The sequence below is a fragment of the Antedon mediterranea genome, chromosome 9 (genome assembly GCF_964355755.1).
Source record: "Antedon mediterranea chromosome 9, ecAntMedi1.1, whole genome shotgun sequence".
Taxonomy (NCBI): Eukaryota; Metazoa; Echinodermata; class Crinoidea; order Comatulida; family Antedonidae; genus Antedon; species Antedon mediterranea.
Window position 1 is genome coordinate 13,599,311 of NC_092678.1, and position 20,314 is coordinate 13,619,624.

At 30.8% G+C, this 20,314-nt stretch overlaps 1 protein-coding gene across 5 annotated transcripts in view; it reads right to left on the minus strand.

The window, feature by feature from the left end:
* Positions 1-20,108, minus strand: part of LOC140058096 (condensin-2 complex subunit D3-like) — a 38,160-nt gene extending 18,052 nt beyond the window's left edge. For all 5 annotated transcript variants that reach the window (XM_072103652.1, XM_072103651.1, XM_072103650.1 and 2 more), the window contains exons 1-7: positions 20,044-20,108; positions 2,936-3,208; positions 2,556-2,805; positions 2,031-2,139; positions 1,790-1,867; positions 1,362-1,466; positions 888-1,011 (exon numbers count right to left, since the gene is read on the minus strand). In XM_072103652.1, the coding sequence (XP_071959753.1) occupies positions 925-1,011; positions 1,362-1,466; positions 1,790-1,867; positions 2,031-2,139; positions 2,556-2,805; positions 2,936-3,029 (723 nt within the window). In that variant the 5' untranslated portion in view covers positions 3,030-3,208; positions 20,044-20,108 and the 3' untranslated portion in view covers positions 888-924. The remainder of the gene's footprint in view (positions 1-887; positions 1,012-1,361; positions 1,467-1,789; positions 1,868-2,030; positions 2,140-2,555; positions 2,806-2,935; positions 3,209-20,043) is intronic.
* Between the last annotated feature and the right edge of the window lie 206 nt (positions 20,109-20,314).

Sequence of the window (20,314 nt, forward strand, 5' to 3'; positions counted from 1 at the left end):
AACAAAAATCAAGCAAAACAAAGATGTGTTTGCGCTACGTGCGCGCGCGCGTAAAAAAATTGCGCACGCGTTGGAATTTTTGAAATGCTCAAAATGACCTGAAACGCGTAGAAAGTTGATTAGAAACTAAATTTTCTTTGAAACATGCCATTTTTAATCCTTAAAAAGTTTGCGCATAATATGACTTAAATTTTCACCAAGTTTCAATAAAAAATGACTTTTGGTTTTCAATATATGATCAATCAATGAAATTCATAAAATCGCACGTAACTCACGCTGCGCGATTCGAAATTCGAAAAAAAAAGTTTCTTGCACATCTACAGCTACAGGGCAATCTTTTGACAAAGTTATACAATCATATGTTGGCCAGAATTAGAGATACGCTGCGAACAAAAATTGTGGAAAGAAAGAAGAAAATAGAAGAAAAAAGAGAAAAAAAAGATCCTGACAATAACAAGGGGTTATCCGCCAAGTGCTGATAACCAATAACTGTGAAAATCTAAGTCACATATTTTCCGAAACAGGGGTTTGTAAAGGACAATGTGGGGTATGTACATATAGGGGTTAGAGAGTCACTATCAATCAAAATTAAATGTTTCCAGTGGTCTAAATTGATCATACAATAAATGTCCAGTGGTCTAAATTAGTCATAGAATGAATATTCCAGTGGTCTAAATTGGTCATAGAATGAATGTCCAGTGGTCTAAATTGATCATACAATAAATGTCCAGTGGTCTAATACTAGAATATCTATCACATCAAGCAAAAGATACTAAAATGTGTACATGTTAATAAGACCATCTAGGTGTTTGATACGTATATGGTTCTAACCACGCCTTTTATGGTTCCAACCACGCCTTTTTACTCTGACACCTCTACTCTCATACCTCTTGAGTGAGTTTAGCCACGATCTGAAACCCATGTTCATCTTTCATATTTTCCAGCATGAAGGCATACAGTTTGAGCCGTTTCTCTTGGTTTTCTTGCCCTTTCAGTGAAAACGGTTATAAACTACAAGACACAGACGAAATTAATTATCATTAAAGCTTTTCTTGAAGTTTGGGTTGGTTTGGGTAATATCATTCTATTTTAAAGACTTTGGTGTGTAAAGCTGTAACAAAAAAATGTGATGTGCCCATATATGAACATGGTGATGTCATATCACTACTATATTTGGGCACATCACACTTTTTAGTCAAACTAGTTTGATAGTGTAGACAGAGCTTAATTATTGTATTCAGTAAGAACATAGGAAGAGAACTAGGTGAAATACAAAGATATGTTATAGGGTTTTTATAATGATAAACATAATATATGCAAAAAAAGAAATAAAATATTCAGTAACATTTTGTTAACCTTACCATTGTGTTTCTCATATGAATTAAAGTGGTAAACACACTGCACGAAATGTTGAAACAGAAGGTTAGGATGTCGTGGCAACAGAAGCTGTTTAAAACACAGTTGAGCTGTTGAGAAACACAGAATAAGTATTAAGCTCTGCCTACACTATCAAACTAATTTGACAAAAAAGTGTGATGTACCCAAATATGGTAGTGATATGTCCAAATATAGTAGTGATATGACATCATCATATTCATATATGGGCACATCACATTTTTTTTGTCACATAAAGTTTGATAGTGTAGACAACTAACATTGTGTAGTAGGTTCTGAAGTACTGCACAATCTAGAAAAAAGTATTTTAAGTATTGCACACTTCATGGGCACAGAGCATCAGACATACTATCAGAGTTACTTGAGAAACCACATATGCTTTCATTTTATTTACCAGAATTTCCTGTACTTCGTCCACCATTGTTACGATAAAACGGAAAAATAAGCATCCACGCCATTTGATGAAATCTTCCTGTTAAGCGAAAATACAATAATCAATAGTAATATTAATGATGATTTGATTGGTGACCAGTTAATACTGATGATGATAAAGGGTGTTTAATGTTAATATTTTGACTGAGCTAATATAAATCAAATATTATGTTTGTGTGTTTACTTAAATATTTTTGGCTTACCAGTAATAAATGGGTGAGAAGCGTCAGGATCTGTCTACGAATTAATGGACACTTATCCTTCAAACAGGAAGCTATGTTTGGTATGTAATGATTCACGAGATTGGGATACCTTAAAAAGAGTAGAATTATATGAATTATATATAGATATAAATTTAAGTGAGCGGTTAAAATAGTGGAACCGGAATTACGCAGCCATAACATCGGCAAGCATTCAAGGCTCACTCACTCCATGGTTCCGAGTCTTCTCGGATAATGACTATAAACTGTAGGTTCAGTGTACACATCTAGCTCATGTGCAATTTAAAGAACCTAGTTCATCTTTCTAGATGAGTAGGGGGTTACGCCGGTGTACTAGTCCACACAAACACAGCCACTGTCACACACAGCCACTGTGCAAGCGGGACTGGACTGTTTTAGAGGTGTTTACCATCCTTTACTAATGTACATACATCTTAGTGAGAAGTTGAATAATTAAAAATGTTTATGTAAAATGATAAGTGAAATATGACTGAAAAGTCTACCTACCTTTTGCAAAGGTCACACAATACAATAACAACATTGTTCCTAATTGCCATGTCTGTTGATGTCTCCAACTCTCGTGCGATGGCAGCGATGGTTTGCTTGGCTAAAGACTCGTGTTGTAGACACAGCTTTCCAATGGTAATAAACGCAAACGCACGCACCCTGTTGGACATCTTTGAGCCACAAAACTGCGAGATAGGCACCTGTGAATGTGATGGCTGGGATGATGCTTGTGATGATGGTAAGCAGTTTTCTAGATTATGAAGAAAGTAGGTTGGGTAGGTATTACTGAATTTATCACAAGTACAGGAGTGAGTAGGTATTACTGAATTTATATCTTGGAAGATTATGAAGAAGTTAGTATTAGTACGGGAATTTGTTACCTCCAGGTATGCCAAGATCGCCAGGCCCTGCGAGTATTGACTGAACAAGCATGAATATCCTAGATGAGACGTTTTTAGGGCAGAGTTGAGCCATCTCGCCTATAACGTAAACAAATGCTTCACTAGGCTTTCCTCATCCCAGCTAGTCTGTGATTGGTCCTCTGTCAGGACGACTGTTGATAAGTAACGGTCACATGACTTTAGAATATCTACACTGATAATAGCAATGGATTTCTGAAAATCTTCTACAGCTGGATTTTGAGCTGAGCACAACTGAGAATATAAAGTAAGCATGTAAACAAAATGTCCCCTTAATAGGGGTGTCCCCTTAATAGGGGTGTCCCTTGAATAGGCTGTAGTGTTAAAGCATATAATGTCCTAAAAGAAGGGTTCTAATGTAGTAGAATATAATAGAGATCAAATATGCTTTAAAGATAATCACTTTCGTAGAAAAAAAAAATCAAAAAATAATAATTTCACTTGTAAAGACAAAATAAACAGTTAAATGAAAAACACAATGTCTATTTTTTGCTTTTAATTACAGTTTTTTCAGGTATGAAAATGTATAATGATATGACATCATCATGTCTATATATGGGCACATCACATGTTTGTTTGTCACATGTTTGATAGTGTAGACAGCGCTTTAGAAGAAAATGCTATATAAGAAGAGACACTCATTAGTAGAAAACAAATAAAAAATAAATCTTGGCAATATCATATTACATTGCCATAGTGTTGATGCATTTAGATGCGCCTTTAATACATATGACGACGAGACAAGCCACCTCATTTTGCACTTCAGATCTACGTACGCATAATCGTTTATTGACCCCGTTACACTAATCAATATATTTTACAACTAGATTAAGTTAATGTTTTCTAGAATTCATGTATTATCTTATTCATTGTATTATAATAATGTACATATTATGGTATTAATTTAATGTATATCCCACCCCTTAATTTATTCAAAATTTGGTTAGTCTAAAGTGTTTGATAAAACTTTGATTAATGCAAATCCGATTATAATCCCTCATCCTAAAATTTTCAAAATGTCATATATTGGACTAGACTTGATCATACTATACGGTTTTAATATTGATTTTGAAAAAAGGAAGAAAAATGACAAATTGTTGTCACTTATATCTTTCTTCCTTTTATTAATACTCAAAATTAAGTTATAAACATTGTAAAGATAAGATATCAAGGGAAGGGCTAACAATTATAGTCAGAAAAATTCGAGTTCAGCCTCTAAACATTAAAGAATAAATTGTTAAAAAATAAAAGCAACCTTTCTAATACATAAAACATTTTTTTTTTACTTTCTCTCGAATATATAATATCTACAGTGCACATGTAGAGGGTAAAAAAAATTAAATCGGCCCTGCAAAGGGAACAATGTACTAATCATCCTCGACATAGTGTTCATTGTCCTTGAGTTTTACTAGGTAAAAATTTAGATCAATTATTATAATCATTCCTTTTTGTGCGGGAGAAGACGCCAATGTGACTAGGCACATTCATTTATTGTCAATCACGGAGTATTCGCAATACCCACTCATCCACTTACATTTTATATGGATTCCATTATATAGTACATGAAGACGTTCAACTCAAATTGAATACATTGATTAAACAAAAGATCTTACTCTGTAATGGCTCTCAAAACAACGAATACATTACAAACATTTTCCATTGATGAATTCTAAAACGTCTATCAAATGTAAAATCCGAATGTACAGAAATAAAAATTGTTAAAAAATGTGTTTAATAAAACAAAAACAAGTGAGTTACAAACAAGTACACTGCACTCAAAGCTTTTCTTTTGAGATAGTTGGACAATTTTATGTAACTAAGTGATTGTTATGTTATAGATTTTTTATTATTCTTTATAAAGAATTCAATCATTTCAAATCCAATGTTTCAGAAGGTACTGTAGAAAAAAACTACTATACGTCGATGAATGATCTTAAAAATATTTTTGGTAATGAAACAATAAGCCCACCACAGCCAAAATTGCACGGCACAAGATAAGTACATTTCGGAAACGAGAAACTCCGGTGAGGAAAACCCGACTTGCCTATTCTTCAACTAGCGGTTCCTGTATAACAAAGAACAGGGTATGCTGAATACTACTGGCAGGGGAATTACTTTATTGCAAATATCAGAATGACCTGTCCATGACAGGTCTTGTTCAATATTAGAGGCAAAGGTCAAATTATCACTGCCATTAAAATAAGAAAATATATACTTGAAATTACACACTTTCTTTACTTTTTGGCTATGATTTCGCAATTGACTACATATAGGTACTTAATAGTAAACTTTGTAGGAAACCATGTAGAACTTAATTCAGTTTTTCTTATTTTTCTTACAGAACTTTTCATGACAAATACTGTTGCGTTATAGTATATCCCCATAACGAAATAACTAAGTAGATTTAGATAGTCTTTAATAGAAATAGCTCTATCCTTAGTAGGCTTAATAGGCCGTTAGTAGTTTTTTTCTCTTGGCTACTAAGGATTTTATCATGATTTCTTTCTGACTACACATAAAATAGATAGGTGACATAATAGGTACTACCTATTAAAAGTACACAGTAAGTAGTTGTATCATAGTTGATAGTAGGCCTTTAAGCTACACCATTGTTAGTAGTTTTTAATAGATATTTTTCACCTTAAGAGTTTTTATGTAGACAGGGAGTAGTCTCCATCTATCTATATATAATAGATATTTAGTAGGTATGAAAAAAAAGTTAAATGTAGTTTGTTAATAGGTTATAGATAGCTGTTGTCTATCTATTATAAGTAGACAGTTGATAGATAATACAAAACTGTGTTACTCATAGATTTCTAATAGACTTGTAGTAGTCTCCATCTATCTATATATAATAGATATTTAGTAGGTATGGAATATAAGTTAAATGTAGTTTGTTAATAGGTTATAGATATCTGTTGTCTATCTATTATAAATAGACAGTTGATAGATAATACAAAACTGTATTACTCATAGATTTCTAATAGACTTGTAGTAGTCTACATCTATCTATATATATAATAGATATTTAGTAGGTATGGAATATAAGTTAAATGTAGTTTGTTAATAGGTTATAGATATCTGTTGTCTATCTATTATAAATAAACAGTTGATAGATAATACAAAACTGTGTTACTCATAGATTTCTATAATAGACTTGTAGTAGTCTCCATCTATCTATATATAATAGATATTTAGTAGGTATGGAATACAAGTTAAATGTAGTTTGTTAATAGGTTATAGATAGCTGTTGTCTATCTATTATAAGTAGACAGTTGATAGATAATACAAAACTGTGTTACTCATAGATTTCTAATAGACTGACAGTAGCCTCCATCTATCTATATATAATAGATATTTAGTAGGTATGGAATACAAGTTAAACGTAGTTTGTTAATAGATTATAGATATCTGTTGTCTATCTATTATAAGTAGACAGTTGATAGATAATACAAAACTGTGTTACTCATAGATTTCTAATAGACTTGTAGTAGTCTCCATCTATCTATATATAATAGATATTTAGTAGGTATGGAATACAAGTTAAATGTAGTTTGTTAATAGGTTATAGATAGCTGTTGTCTATCTATTATAAATAGACAGTTGATAGATAATACAAAACTGTGTTACTCATAGATTTCTAATAGACTTGTAGTAGTCTCCATCTATATATATATAATAGATATTTAGTAGGTATGGAATATATGTTAAATGTAGTTTGTTAATAGGTTATAGATAGCTGTTGTCTATCTATTATAAGTAGACAGTTGATAGATAATACAAAACTGTGTTACTCATAGATTTCTAATAGACTTGTAGTAGTCTCCATCTATCTATATATAATAGATATTTAGTAGGTATGGAATATAAGTTAAATGTAGTTTGTTAATAGGTTATAGATATCTGTTGTCTATCTATTATAAATAGACAGTTGATAGATAATACAAAACTGTATTACTCATAGATTTCTAATAGACTTGTAGTAGTCTACATCTATCTATATATATAATAGATATTTAGTAGGTATGGAATATAAGTTAAATGTAGTTTGTTAATAGGTTATAGATATCTGTTGTCTATCTATTATAAATAAACAGTTGATAGATAATACAAAACTGTGTTACTCATAGATTTCTATAATAGACTTGTAGTAGTCTCCATCTATCTATATATAATAGATATTTAGTAGGTATGGAATACAAGTTAAATGTAGTTTGTTAATAGGTTATAGATAGCTGTTGTCTATCTATTATAAGTAGACAGTTGATAGATAATACAAAACTGTGTTACTCATAGATTTCTAATAGACTGACAGTAGCCTCCATCTATCTATATATAATAGATATTTAGTAGGTATGGAATACAAGTTAAACGTAGTTTGTTAATAGATTATAGATATCTGTTGTCTATCTATTATAAGTAGACAGTTGATAGATAATACAAAACTGTGTTACTCATAGATTTCTAATAGACTTGTAGTAGTCTCCATCTATCTATATATAATAGATATTTAGTAGGTATGGAATACAAGTTAAATGTAGTTTGTTAATAGGTTATAGATAGCTGTTGTCTATCTATTATAAATAGACAGTTGATAGATAATACAAAACTGTGTTACTCATAGATTTCTAATAGACTTGTAGTAGTCTCCATCTATCTATATATAATAGATATTTAGTAGGTATGGAATATAAGTTAAATGTAAAATGTAAAATGTAGTTTGTTAATAGATTATAGATAGCAGTTGTCTATATATTAGTGCGTGTGTATAACAATTGTTACACCCAAATTCCCGCTTCTTTTTTGCAGCAGCAGCAGGCACGATGCAGATGATCAGAGAAAAAAGGAGCATTCGCTTGTTTTAGGCCTTTTCAATCAGACCATGAATGTTTATTTATACACAATGTCAGTTTAGTGGTAAGTGAATCAATCCATATCTTTACATTTTATTTGTTAAAGTTAAAGTGTTCCTTTTTGATAGGCTAGAAGCTAGGCTAGTAGGCCTCTAGTAGGCTCTATAACCTAGCCAGGCCTGTATTAGTTAGTAGGCCTAGGCTAGGCTAAGCTACTAAGCTAGGTAGGCCCTAGCCTAGGCCTAGTCTTTTTTAAATTGCACTAGGCATTTTTCATTCAAGTTATAATTATAATAACCTAGGCCTAGGCCTAATATACTTTATAGCCTAGGCTTATAGGCCTACTACTAGTTAGCCTAGGCCCTACATTGCCTGTTTGTTGTTCAAAAAACATTTATTTATTCAACAATGGCATTATACAGTATAATATAATTATATAGGTGTGTACATAAATGAAAACATAGTAATAAGCCACAAGTTGTAGGCCTACTTCCCAGGGTTCAATTATAAAATAGTTTGTTAATAGGCCTAAGCCTAGTCTATTAATAGGTTATTATTATACATAATTTTAAACACAGTAGGTTTCATTTATTACCATAAATATAATTTAATACTACCGCAAAACATAGATAAACTCACATTATTTTCGCCCGTTGAATAAATGTATATTTTTACTTTACAACAAACAAACTTGACGGGTTGTTTGTTGGTATATATTTACTCCATTGTGTTGGTTCAGAGGATGTTTTTCTTACGCACCTGCCTTTCTTGTATTTTGACTCCAAATTTGTTGACTAACTTTATCCTGAACACCACACTTTAAAATTAGGACTTATAAGTACTTTCAGAAGGAGAAACACATAACAACAAATAAATAAATCCTTTAAATTGATGATTTTACAGATGTGTTTCTTTGTATACTGTAATGTAACTCCTCGAGCTCCCCGTGCTCAATGTTTTTGTTTCTATGGAGCGCCAAAAGACCAACAATAATAGTACAAGTATAAAAACAGAAAGAAAACGAAACAAAAAAACTTATCATGATTTTTAAATTAAAATTTATTTGCCAGTATTTATTTCTTCGTACTTGCATGAGTATACTATTATCATTACAATTTTAATTTTACATTGTTCCATCCACACTGCAGATGGACTCCACAGAGTTTTCAGCCCTCTATACAATTTTTGCTCTTTTGACGTTCCATAGAAACAAAAACATTGAACATGGCCCATGGGGTAGGCCTACTGTACTGTAGGCTAGTCATTTTGTGTGCGAGAAAAACGTCTGTAAAATCATCAATTTAAAAATGTATTTGTTACTTTTTATGTGATTCTTTTTCATGAAAGTGCCAATTCTAAGGTGTGGTATTCAGAATAAATGTTGGGAGTTAAAATACAAGGCAGGTGCGAAAGATAAATATTTGTAATCTAGGTGTTGGGTCTTACTTAGCTTTCGTGATCTTAGGTCTTAGGGGGTCTTAGCTTTCGTGGTCTTAGGTTTCGTGACACCCATTGTAAGTATGCAGTTGATAGATATTACAACTGTGATATTAATAATAGATTTCTAATGCAGTATCTAGGCCTAGAGGCCTAGGTCATCTAGCTATATCTACTGTATCTATTTGTAATAATTCTTAGTAGGCCTAAGTATATAAAATAAATAGTTTATTAATAGTTACTGGCTATTATCAGTTTGTTTATAGTCTGTTAATAGGTTTCTGGTAGGTAGCCCTTGTATAGCAAAATTCAAATGGCATATCAACAAAAAAATGTTTAAACAATTATTTTTTCAGAGAGACGATCTTTAACCTATACTAGTACAAATTTGATGGTCAAGTGCAAAGATGATTAATTTATGGTGAAGTGTGCTTTTGCGTAATTAATTTTTCATGTCAATAGTGACAATATTTGGTGCATTTATTATTGTCTGGTCTAATTCCATTCAGGAATTGTTTTGAATTTTGAAGTTTAAATAAAATGTATACTGTATATTTGGATACTGTGTCTTGTTTCATTTGATAAGTCTAGATTGTTACAAAAGTGATGAGTGTTGCTCTGTTGCTCGGTATTCTTCCTGTCACATGTCCAACTGAGTTCAAACATGTGCAATGTTATGGTTAAGATATTAAGGTTTACAAATACTGTACTATCTTAATTTTTTGTTAAATAAATTTATAAAATGTATACTGTATATTTGGTTACTAATGTCTTGTTTCACTTAATAAGTCTAAATTGTTACAAAAGTAACTGTTGTTGTTGTTTGGTATTCTTTCTTTTACATGTCCAGCTGAGTTAAAACATGTGCAATGTTATGGTTAAGATATTAAGGTTTACAAATAATGTACTATCTTAATTTTTTGTTAAATAAATTTATAAAATGTATACTGTATATTTGGTTACTAATGTCTTGTTTCACTTAATAAGTCTAAATTGTTACAAAAGTAACTGTTGTTGTTTGGTATTCTTCCTTTTACATGTCCAACTGAGTTAAAATATGTGCTTAAAGTTTTCGGACTCGCATATGTATGGACAAGATTAAGGTTTACAAATATGGGAAAAAAATTAATTTGTTATTTTTTTAATCATTATACATTTGTTATTTGCCAATAAGATGAATTATTGTTCTGTATCTGTATTTTAGCCAGAAAAGATTAGATTTTTAATTTCTGTAGATTTTAAGTATCTAAATTAACAGTAGTTAATTTATGTAGATTTTTAATAGCCAATTTATATGTAGATTTTTAATAGCCAATTTATATGTAGATTTTTAATAGCCCAATAATATCTATATGTAGATTGTTAATAGTCCAATAATAGTTATATGTAGATTTTTAATAGTCCAATAATATCTATATGTAGATTGTTAATAGCCCAATAATAGTTATATGTAGATTTTTAATAGCCAATTATTTAGTAGATTTTTAATAGCCAAATAATGTAGATATTTAATAGCCCAATAATAGCCAATTTATGTAGATTTTGAATAGCCAAATAATGTAGATTTTTAATATCCCAATAGTTGCCAATTTATGTAGATTTTTAATAGTCCAATAATAGCCAAATAATGTAGATTTTTAATAGCCCAATAATAGCCAAATAATGTAGATTTTTAATAGCCCAATAATAGCCAAATAATGTAGATTTTTAATAGACAAATAATAGCCATTTTTAAGTAGATTTTTAACAGCCCAATAATAGCCAAATAGTGTAGATTTTTAATAGCCCAATAATAGCCAAATAATGTAGATTTTTAGTAGACAAATAATAGCCATTTTTAAGTATATTTTTAATAGACCAATAATAGCCAAATAATGTAGATTTTTAGTAGACAAATAATAGCCATTTTTAAGTAGATTTTTAATAGACCAATAATATCCAAATAATGTAGATTTTTAGTAGACAAATAATAGCCATTTTTATGTAGATTTTTAATAGCCCAATAATAGCCAAATAATGTAGATTTTTAGTAGACAAATAATAGCCATTTTTATGTAGATTTTTAATAGCCCAATAATAGTCAAATAATGTAGATTTTTAGTAGACAAATAATAGCCATTTTTATGTAGATTTTTAATAGCCCAATAATAGCCAAATAATGTAGATTTTTAGTAGCTGAATAATAGCCAATTATTTAGTAGATTTTTAATAGTATATTAATAGCCAAATAATGTAGATTTTAAGTAGACAAATTATAGCCATTTTATGTAGATTTTTAATTGCCAAATAATAGCCAATTTATACAGATTTTTAATAGCCCAATAATAGTCATTTAATTAGTAGATTTTTAATAGCTCATAAATAGCAAATTAATGTAGATTTTTAAAAGCCAAATAATAGCCAATTAAGAATCCATTCTAGATAGATTATTGGTAGTCTAATAATAGTTGTATTTAGTAGGTGTCGCCTACTAATATCATCACGAAATATGCTAATGAGGCAAAAATCTACTAACGACTATAAAAAATCTATCAAATATCTATCTACTAGTAGGTGATAAATAGGCGACAGCTCTATATCTACTAAGCCGGATAGACTATAAGGCTAACCGCTATAGAGCTATAACTACTAAGACTTTTTGTTATGGGTCTTCTTCTAATGCAAGTTACAGTGGCCATATTCACCCTTAAAATTAAAAAAAAATCTCCTATCTAAGTAAATACAACTTAAGGGAAATACTTAAATATTTATTGAGTTGAGTGAAATACTAATATTTATTAAGGGAAATATCTCACTTAAATGTGATTGGTGAATACAGCCACTGTACTTTTAACAAATACAGTAGCATACACTTTCTAATATACATATTGAAACAGATGATGTTTCTTGTTTATGTAGGCCTGCGGTAATTTAAACATTTTCAAGATTAAATATTACAGATAGACACAGAAGTATTTTCTTTCTTTTTTTTAGATAATTAACAATTCAAAACTTCAATTTAGTAATTCAGGCGGATAGGACATATACAGTACAACTGAATGAAGTATGTTAGGCTGGGTAGATTACATATCTGTAGAATCACATCCATTGGGGTTATTAACCTATAGGCTATCATCCAAGATGTTTGTCATACAAAATGTATGGAAAAGCTAGGCTAGCTTTAATCCAAGTTGAAATGTACATAGTTAAAGTAGAAGAATTTATCACAGAAAGATTATGTCTTGAGTGAGTTTTGAGGATTCTAATGAGGAAAAATTGTTTGTTGGTGGCGGTGAGATATTAGTGAGATTTCATTACTTTTGGACGCTATAGATGCGATTTAGACTGACATGCCCACCTCCATGGTAAGTAATACCATGGAGGTATAAAATATATTATTTTATACCTCCATGGTAATACTGGCTAGGCTATTCTACTATAAAGTAATATATTTATTTATTTATTAACAGTATTTAACCAGGGTGGCCCAATCAGTCAAAAAGACTGTAACCAAGTTCACAATTTAATCTTTTTAATAACTGTAGCCAGGATTTTTAACTGGGGAGGGGTTCTATTTTTTGGTCGTTACATCCACCTATCTCATTTTACACCCACACTTGTAATGCTACAGTCTGCACATACTTTACTATATTGTTGGCTACTTCTTACTGAGGTATATTTATATTAATATATTGTGAGTAACACTATTGCATTACTGTATAATCATTCTCTAATCAGACTCTCAATTTTAAAACCCCTCTGGGGATTACAATTTTTCTATTTCGAGAACAAACTATTTTCAAATTATAAAAACAACAATTCTAAATTTGAAAATTAATCAAAATTATGTTAAAATAAACATTTTTGAAGTGTCATGTTTTTCTTGGCAAAATAAAATTAAAAAGATATATTTTAAATTTAAATCAAATTATTGCAGTTTTTCTTGAAATTGCCATTAAAAATCTTACTAATACAGCTAATCCTATAAATAATAAATTAGGTCCTTTTCATCCTCTTTAATACAAAATGTTTAACATTAATCCTAATTTATCCAACAGTTAATCTGAGTTGATACACACTTGAATTATTGATATTGATATTTTAGGTTTTTCATTAAATTTAAATAATTTTAAGATAATACTAAAATAGTAAAAGTGTTATGTAAATTGTTGTCAGAGTTTTTGTTAAGCAGACTTCTAAATGGCCAATGGTCTTGATATCGCCTGCTATTTGTTAAGTCTACTGTAGTACAGAAACAAACTGGACTCTTTTATTTTTAAAGTCTCAAAACAAAAACGCTGTTTATGCTTAATTTAATTGTTAAAATGTACTAATGTGTATTAAATATTGATAAAGTTTAAAACAAAATTTGTTGAAAAATTCAAACCAATAGAGAAATACCTGTACCAACTCATATCGTACAGAAATATAAACATTTAACCAACACATAGTAATCCTTTTGGATGTATTATCATCATCAACGGAAAGAAAGTATCATACCAAATAATACTTTAAATCTAAGGATTATCCCTTCCTTTTCTTAATCTAAAGATAATCCGCTCCTAATCCTGTAAACTATGGTTTATTCCCTAACAATTATATATACTCTAGTAGCTAGATCAACTTTCGTATGCACTTTGAGGTCCAGAGAATTTGACTTCAGAAATTGGTTTAGGGTGGTCAAACAATCATTTTTGGCTTGGTTACACATTTTGAAAATGTGGCGAAAGGTCAAAAGGTTAAGGTCAAAGGTTATAAGATCAAACACCATTATTTCCTTAAATCTCAACAACCACTGGTCACAGCGAGGTAATTTTGGTCTCAAATTGATCAGAAGGTATACTTTCATATTCAGTCTAATGGGACATTTTAGTCGAAAATGACCGGAAATGCCATTTATGACCTTTGACCCACAACCCAGGGCATGTATGTATCTCCGTAACTACTGGTCGTAGACACTTGAATTTGGTTTTAAATTGTTCGAAATATATGTTTTGTTATTTTGTTATTTGTCTACATGGGCAATAGTCTCTATGGGCAATAGTCACCACGGCAATAGTTCACCCCAATGTTGCATGTGATAAAACATTATTTTATCCGATTCAAAATTTTCTTAACTATTCTTAATTATTTAAACATAGTCTTCTCCACTGGGATTCTACAAATAAAAAAACGAGTTTCCCAGTTTTTATAAACAAAATCAATTACAAAAGTAGAACCTGCATAATGCGCCGTGAAAAATAGCATCTTAAAAATGTAATTCTGATCTGGAATGCAATAATTAAATTGTTTATACTAGTGTCTTTAAAATAATATTTTCCAGCGATTACTGCTTAAGTAAGCAGATATGGTATTTAAAGCTTTTAAGGGAATTAATAAAAATATTTCGATAGTCTTACAGAGTCAAGTTGTGGGCTTCAAAAGACAAATTTCATAAACATCATTATTACCGACTTTAACCACACAATAACTTTCAGATTTTAAACTTGAGTTTTAATTATTTAACAAAATATTTAAGAGATAAAGTTAACTGTATTTAGGAACTGTAATAGAGTAAACTCTGTTGTTTTGAAGAGCACTTAACTTGCAAATTTACAGCATATTTATTCTATATTAATATTATAAAAATAAAAATCATTGAAAATTGTTTTCGTAAGCTTTGTCTACACTATCAAACTTTATGTGACATACTGTATATGGACAGGATGATATCATATCACTACCATAATATGGGCACATCAAACTTTTTTTGTCAAACTAGTTTGATAGTGTAGTAAGAGCTTTATACTATAGTAATACAGTATTTACAATGTGTAATTGTACCAACTACTGAACTCCAGTCTACAGGTGTAGCTAGTGCACAATCTTACTTTGGAGTGAGGAAAAAAGTATTGCGCATCTTTCATTTGAAATCAGAAATGATAGTTATTTAAAGTAAAATAAAAAATATGAATCTTTATCTTTATTACTAAACTAAAACTACTGTATTGTTTGATATGAATTACTGTATAACAATTTCAATCAATCAAAAGGACAAAGTTTTATGAAGTTTCAGTTTTGAAACTGTAAATCTGTAACAAAAATCTACTGTATATGCTTAAATTATACAAATCAATGCGGTGTTTTTAGTCCACTGGGTGCCAACGGAGCATGATATTGAAATGGAAAGATAAAAGTCCCTTAACATCCCTCTATAATAATGGACGACTGTACCAAACACGCCCTCATTTTTTTTTTACTAGCCCAGAGTGATTTTTTTTTCTCTAAGTATTAGCAAACAGAACCATGGAAAGCATGTCAGTTTTATCCAACATAAACGCGTAGAAATACTATTATGATTAAATTTCCTTCAATGGTTGATATAAACTTGATATTTTGATGGTTGTCAGCTAAATGCTTGAAGGTAAAGATCTCTGGCTTTGAGTACTGTACTGTACTAATCACATTATATCGACATGACAGAAAGTGGGATACTGTAGGTGGTGTACATGATTGCAAGGTATCATTCTGCAGATTTAATACTGTGTAATTAGTTCGCTGGGGTGATACTGTCCCAAACTGCTTTCAGGTATAATACAGTACGTTAATTTACTAGTAATACTAATACATCAATTAATATTTGTTTGATAATTACAGTGTATTATTTAGTAAAATTACAAATTTTTATTTAATTTATTTCGATTACATCCAACAGCCATTGATCAATTACAAGATCAAATTACAAGATTAATTATAAGTATATTAATCTACTTATTGAATTAGAAACCTGATTTTTTAATAACTAATTTGACCCTGGTTTCACCTAGCTATAAATTAAAATATATTGACTAATTTTTTTCAAGCTGAGATTAAACTTCCTCTAATTGTAATAATTAAAAGTAACATTATATTATAGCTTACAGGACAGTACATAAACCAACTATTGGATAGAAATTTGGTAGTTTTAGATGCATTTGAAAAATACAGAATAACTAATAATAAACTACTATTAATATTAATACAGAAATATTATTACAGACAGCATTGAAATTGGTAGAGAATATGTTTTTTGGGAATTTAAGAGTCATACAGTACAAAAAAAGTTTCACCAAGTTTTAAATTCTTTCACCAAATCTGAAAATTCTTTTACCCAGTGTAAATTAAACATAAGACCAATCTACATGAATTTAAAAGGAAAATTGAAAATTATTCAGAAAAAACACAATAACCATTCTGCTCTGGACAAATGGAAATGGCATTGTATGTTGCAAGACAAGGTACTGTATAACAGATGATGAAGATAGAAAATGGAGAAATAAAATAATTGTTTGTAAATACTTTTATCTTCATTATGGTTTTACTGTACAGTACTGTACCAATTGGTTTTTTTCTATAAAACTATGAATTTTAACTTTTACTTCTGATTTACTAAAGCACTGTTCATACTACTCACATCTGCAAACAATAGTTTTAAGTATGCTTATCATTTGCACTGTGTATTGGCAAACATTTAATATCTTAGTTTTGATAAATTATTATTTTTAGATTAAGCATTAACAACAATTGCACACAAGCAGACATACAATAGTGATTTTACTATTCGTTATGAAATTATTTTTGGTTTTTATATACTTTTTAGCAAGGTTAACTTCAATAAATGGACAAGGTAAGGGTCATTCCATCTCAGTTCACCCAAAAAAAATGGAATTTTAAACCCTACCTCTTCCAATTTTGATGAAATTTGGTATATGGGTGATTCATAGCAATTAAAGCCAAAATTTCAAATTTTAACTTTATCGGACCAACGGTTTTCGAGATATCGCAATTTCAATTTTCGGTTTTTACGCAAAAAAGGGCGCGGCCGCCACGTTTCAAAGAGCTGTATCTCGGGAACTATAGGTTCGATTTTAAAAACAAAGGTATTTTTGTAAAGGGGAGACCATAAGGAACCTAAATATACTAATTGTGTGTGTTTTATGTTAATTTTAAGTTGAATAAAACTTTGACATATATTTTGACCTTGAAATTGACCCCGTGGAACACGCCCGATTTGTTGGTGACTATCACGAAAAATGTAGCCCTACGTGTCAACTACAACATATAAAAAAATTGGAGGGGTTTTTTTGTTTGTTTCCATGAAATTACAATTTGAAGTTGACATACCTCTTCCTTTTAGTGTATTTTTGGTGTTGTTATACTTTATACACAGTGTGAACACTAACTGTTAAGGTGTCTTATTGTTACGCTTTCTCATCAGGCCCACTTAAACAGTAGATATATTTTGATATGAGAAATACTGGGTAACTCACATACTTTTCAAATCAATTTTGACACATAGTTTAGTGTCCTTACTATGTTATTATGCACATTAACATATGCATAATAAGTGATTGCAGAGAACATACAACAGTTAACTGTATAGGTCTTTTTAAAGGTTGTCATCCCCTATATAAAAACAAAACTACCAACCATGAAAAAAGTTCATTATTTCACAGATGGATGTGGCGGCCAATACAAAAACAAATATAACTTTATTAACCTTTGCCACCACCAGGAAGATTTTGGTTTAGACGCCGAGTGGAATTTTTTCGCTACATCACATGGCAAGAGTGCGTTTGATGGCATAGGTGGAACAGTTAAGAGGCTCGTCACTAAGAGAAGCTTACAGTGTTTGACTGAATGTCATATTATCACATCTCTCAGTATGTTCGACTACTGTGTAATTTTTTATTTTTATTTTATGTCTTTAGGCAATGTGGCCAAGGATTATCAATGGTGAATTAATCACTGTCCTATCAGATAGGTGGTAATCCCCCTGATACAGGGGCTATTGTGTGAACCAGTTCACCGGGGTAACCCCCTACTCTTTTTCGAATAATGAACTGGGTTCTTTAAAGTACACACATGTTATAACTGTGTACACTGGACCTACGGTTTATAGTCCTTATCCGAGAAGACTTGTTCCACCACCAGAACGGAGCGAGTCGGCCTCGAACCCTTGCCGATGTTGTTGTTGGCTCTTTTAGGTACGGTAAACGGCGCCCCTGCCTTAACCGCTCGGCCATATGACTCGCTCATATGGACATTCCAGGCATCAACTTTTTTCATGTGGGAATAGATGAGGTATCTACTGTAGAAAAAGAAATAAAGCCGAGATTCAACCTCGTCCAGACCATCAAGGGTACATTACAATATCATCGCTTTGTTCCCGTTTCTCTGGCACAGATGCAGGTCTACAAAGTACCCAGATAAACCCTCCGGATGTGGTAGTGATTCAAGAATCTTTCAGTGATGAAAATGAAATTGTTGCTGATACACAACCCACCATTATTAGAATTCAGAATTTTGTGTGCTGTAGTTATGATGGTGTCCCATGGATTGGTTTGGTGGTGGATGTCTCACTCGCAGAAGAGTTTGGGGATTTTCAAATTAAATTTATGCATCCTCATGGGTCAGCGAAAACCTTTTATTGGCCGTCCAAAGAAGACTGTTGTTGGATTCCTGAATCAAATGTACATTGTATTATAGCCTCTCCGTTTATAAAATCCGCTTCGACTAGGAATTACAGTATTTCCCAAAATGATCGCCACAACATTTCTAAATACTGTTTGAATTGTCCAGATGACAAGGAGTAAAGGCCAGACATAGACAATTGTAACATTATAATAATATTTAGTTTGTAAATAAAATTAATTTTGGAATACATCAAATTGACATTGAAGTAATGCATGGACAGACACCAAAAATACACTAAAAGGAAGAGGTATGTAAACTTCAAATTGTAATTTCATGGAAACAAAGAAAAAAACCCCTCCAATTTTTTTATATGTTGTAGTTGACACGTAGGGCTACATTTTTCATGATAGTCACCAACAAAACGGGCGTGTTCCACGGGGGAAATTTCAAGGTCAAAATATATGTCAAAGTTTTATTCAACTTAATATTAACATAAAACACACACAATTAGTATATTTAGATTCCTTATGGTCTCCCCTTTACAAAAATACCTTTGCTTTTAAAATCGAACCTATAGTTCCCGAGATACAGCTCTTTGAAACGTGGCGGACGCGCCCTTTTTTGCGTAAAAACCGAAAATTGAAATTGCGATATCTTGAAAACCGTTGGTCCGATAAAGTTAAAATTTGAAATTTTGGCTTTAATTGCTATGAATTACCCATATACCAAATTTCATCAAAATTGGAAGAGGTAGGGTTTAAGTCATTGGGTGATCTGAGATGGAATGACCCGTAAATGATATTAATATTTTGGAAAAGATATGCATAAATTAGATTATGAGAATCAGATGACTTCATTAGGCTGAGTGTAGCTTGCTAGTTTAGTTGAAACAATTAGTTAATCATTGGAATCGGAGCTCAAACTAGAATGGTTGCAGGCACAGGCAGCTCCAGGATATTGTTAACAGGGGATCAGTACCATATAATAATATGTGTAGTTACAGAAAAAGTAGTTTATCACTTATCAGTCCATTTAAGGGGAGTGCACAAAACCCTAAACTCCACAACCCTTGATCCGCCACTGCAGGGGATATGGGTGAGCTTATACATATACTATATATGCCCTGCAGCTGTAATTTTTTTCTGCTCATCATTTTTACTTTATTTTTTCAACTTTTATCTACTGGTATTTTATTTATTTTTAATTCATTATTTTTAATTAATTTATTAATTTATTTATTGTTTATTTTGTTCATAACCTCTATTTTTAATTAATTAATTTGTAAAGAGGCAATCCCGCCACAAGATTCTCATTTAAGAAAATGAATGAATAGACAGGTCCATTAATTTCTATCTGAATGCATACCAGTATTTCATCAGAGTGTAACCTGTTTCCTTTTGTAACAAATTCATTCCATTTGCTAGTCTTCCAATCATCTGGGTTGGTATCCAGGTAGACTCAACACCTTAAAATCACATAATATTAAAAAATAAATTAATAATTGGTAATTTTGCTGTTTCTTCATATATGTTTTTTGATGTTCAAATTGTTTTTTATGACCTTTTAAAGTAATTGTTTACATTTTTTACAGTAATTTTAACCAATTTTATACATATTTTGTACATTGAAACGCAAT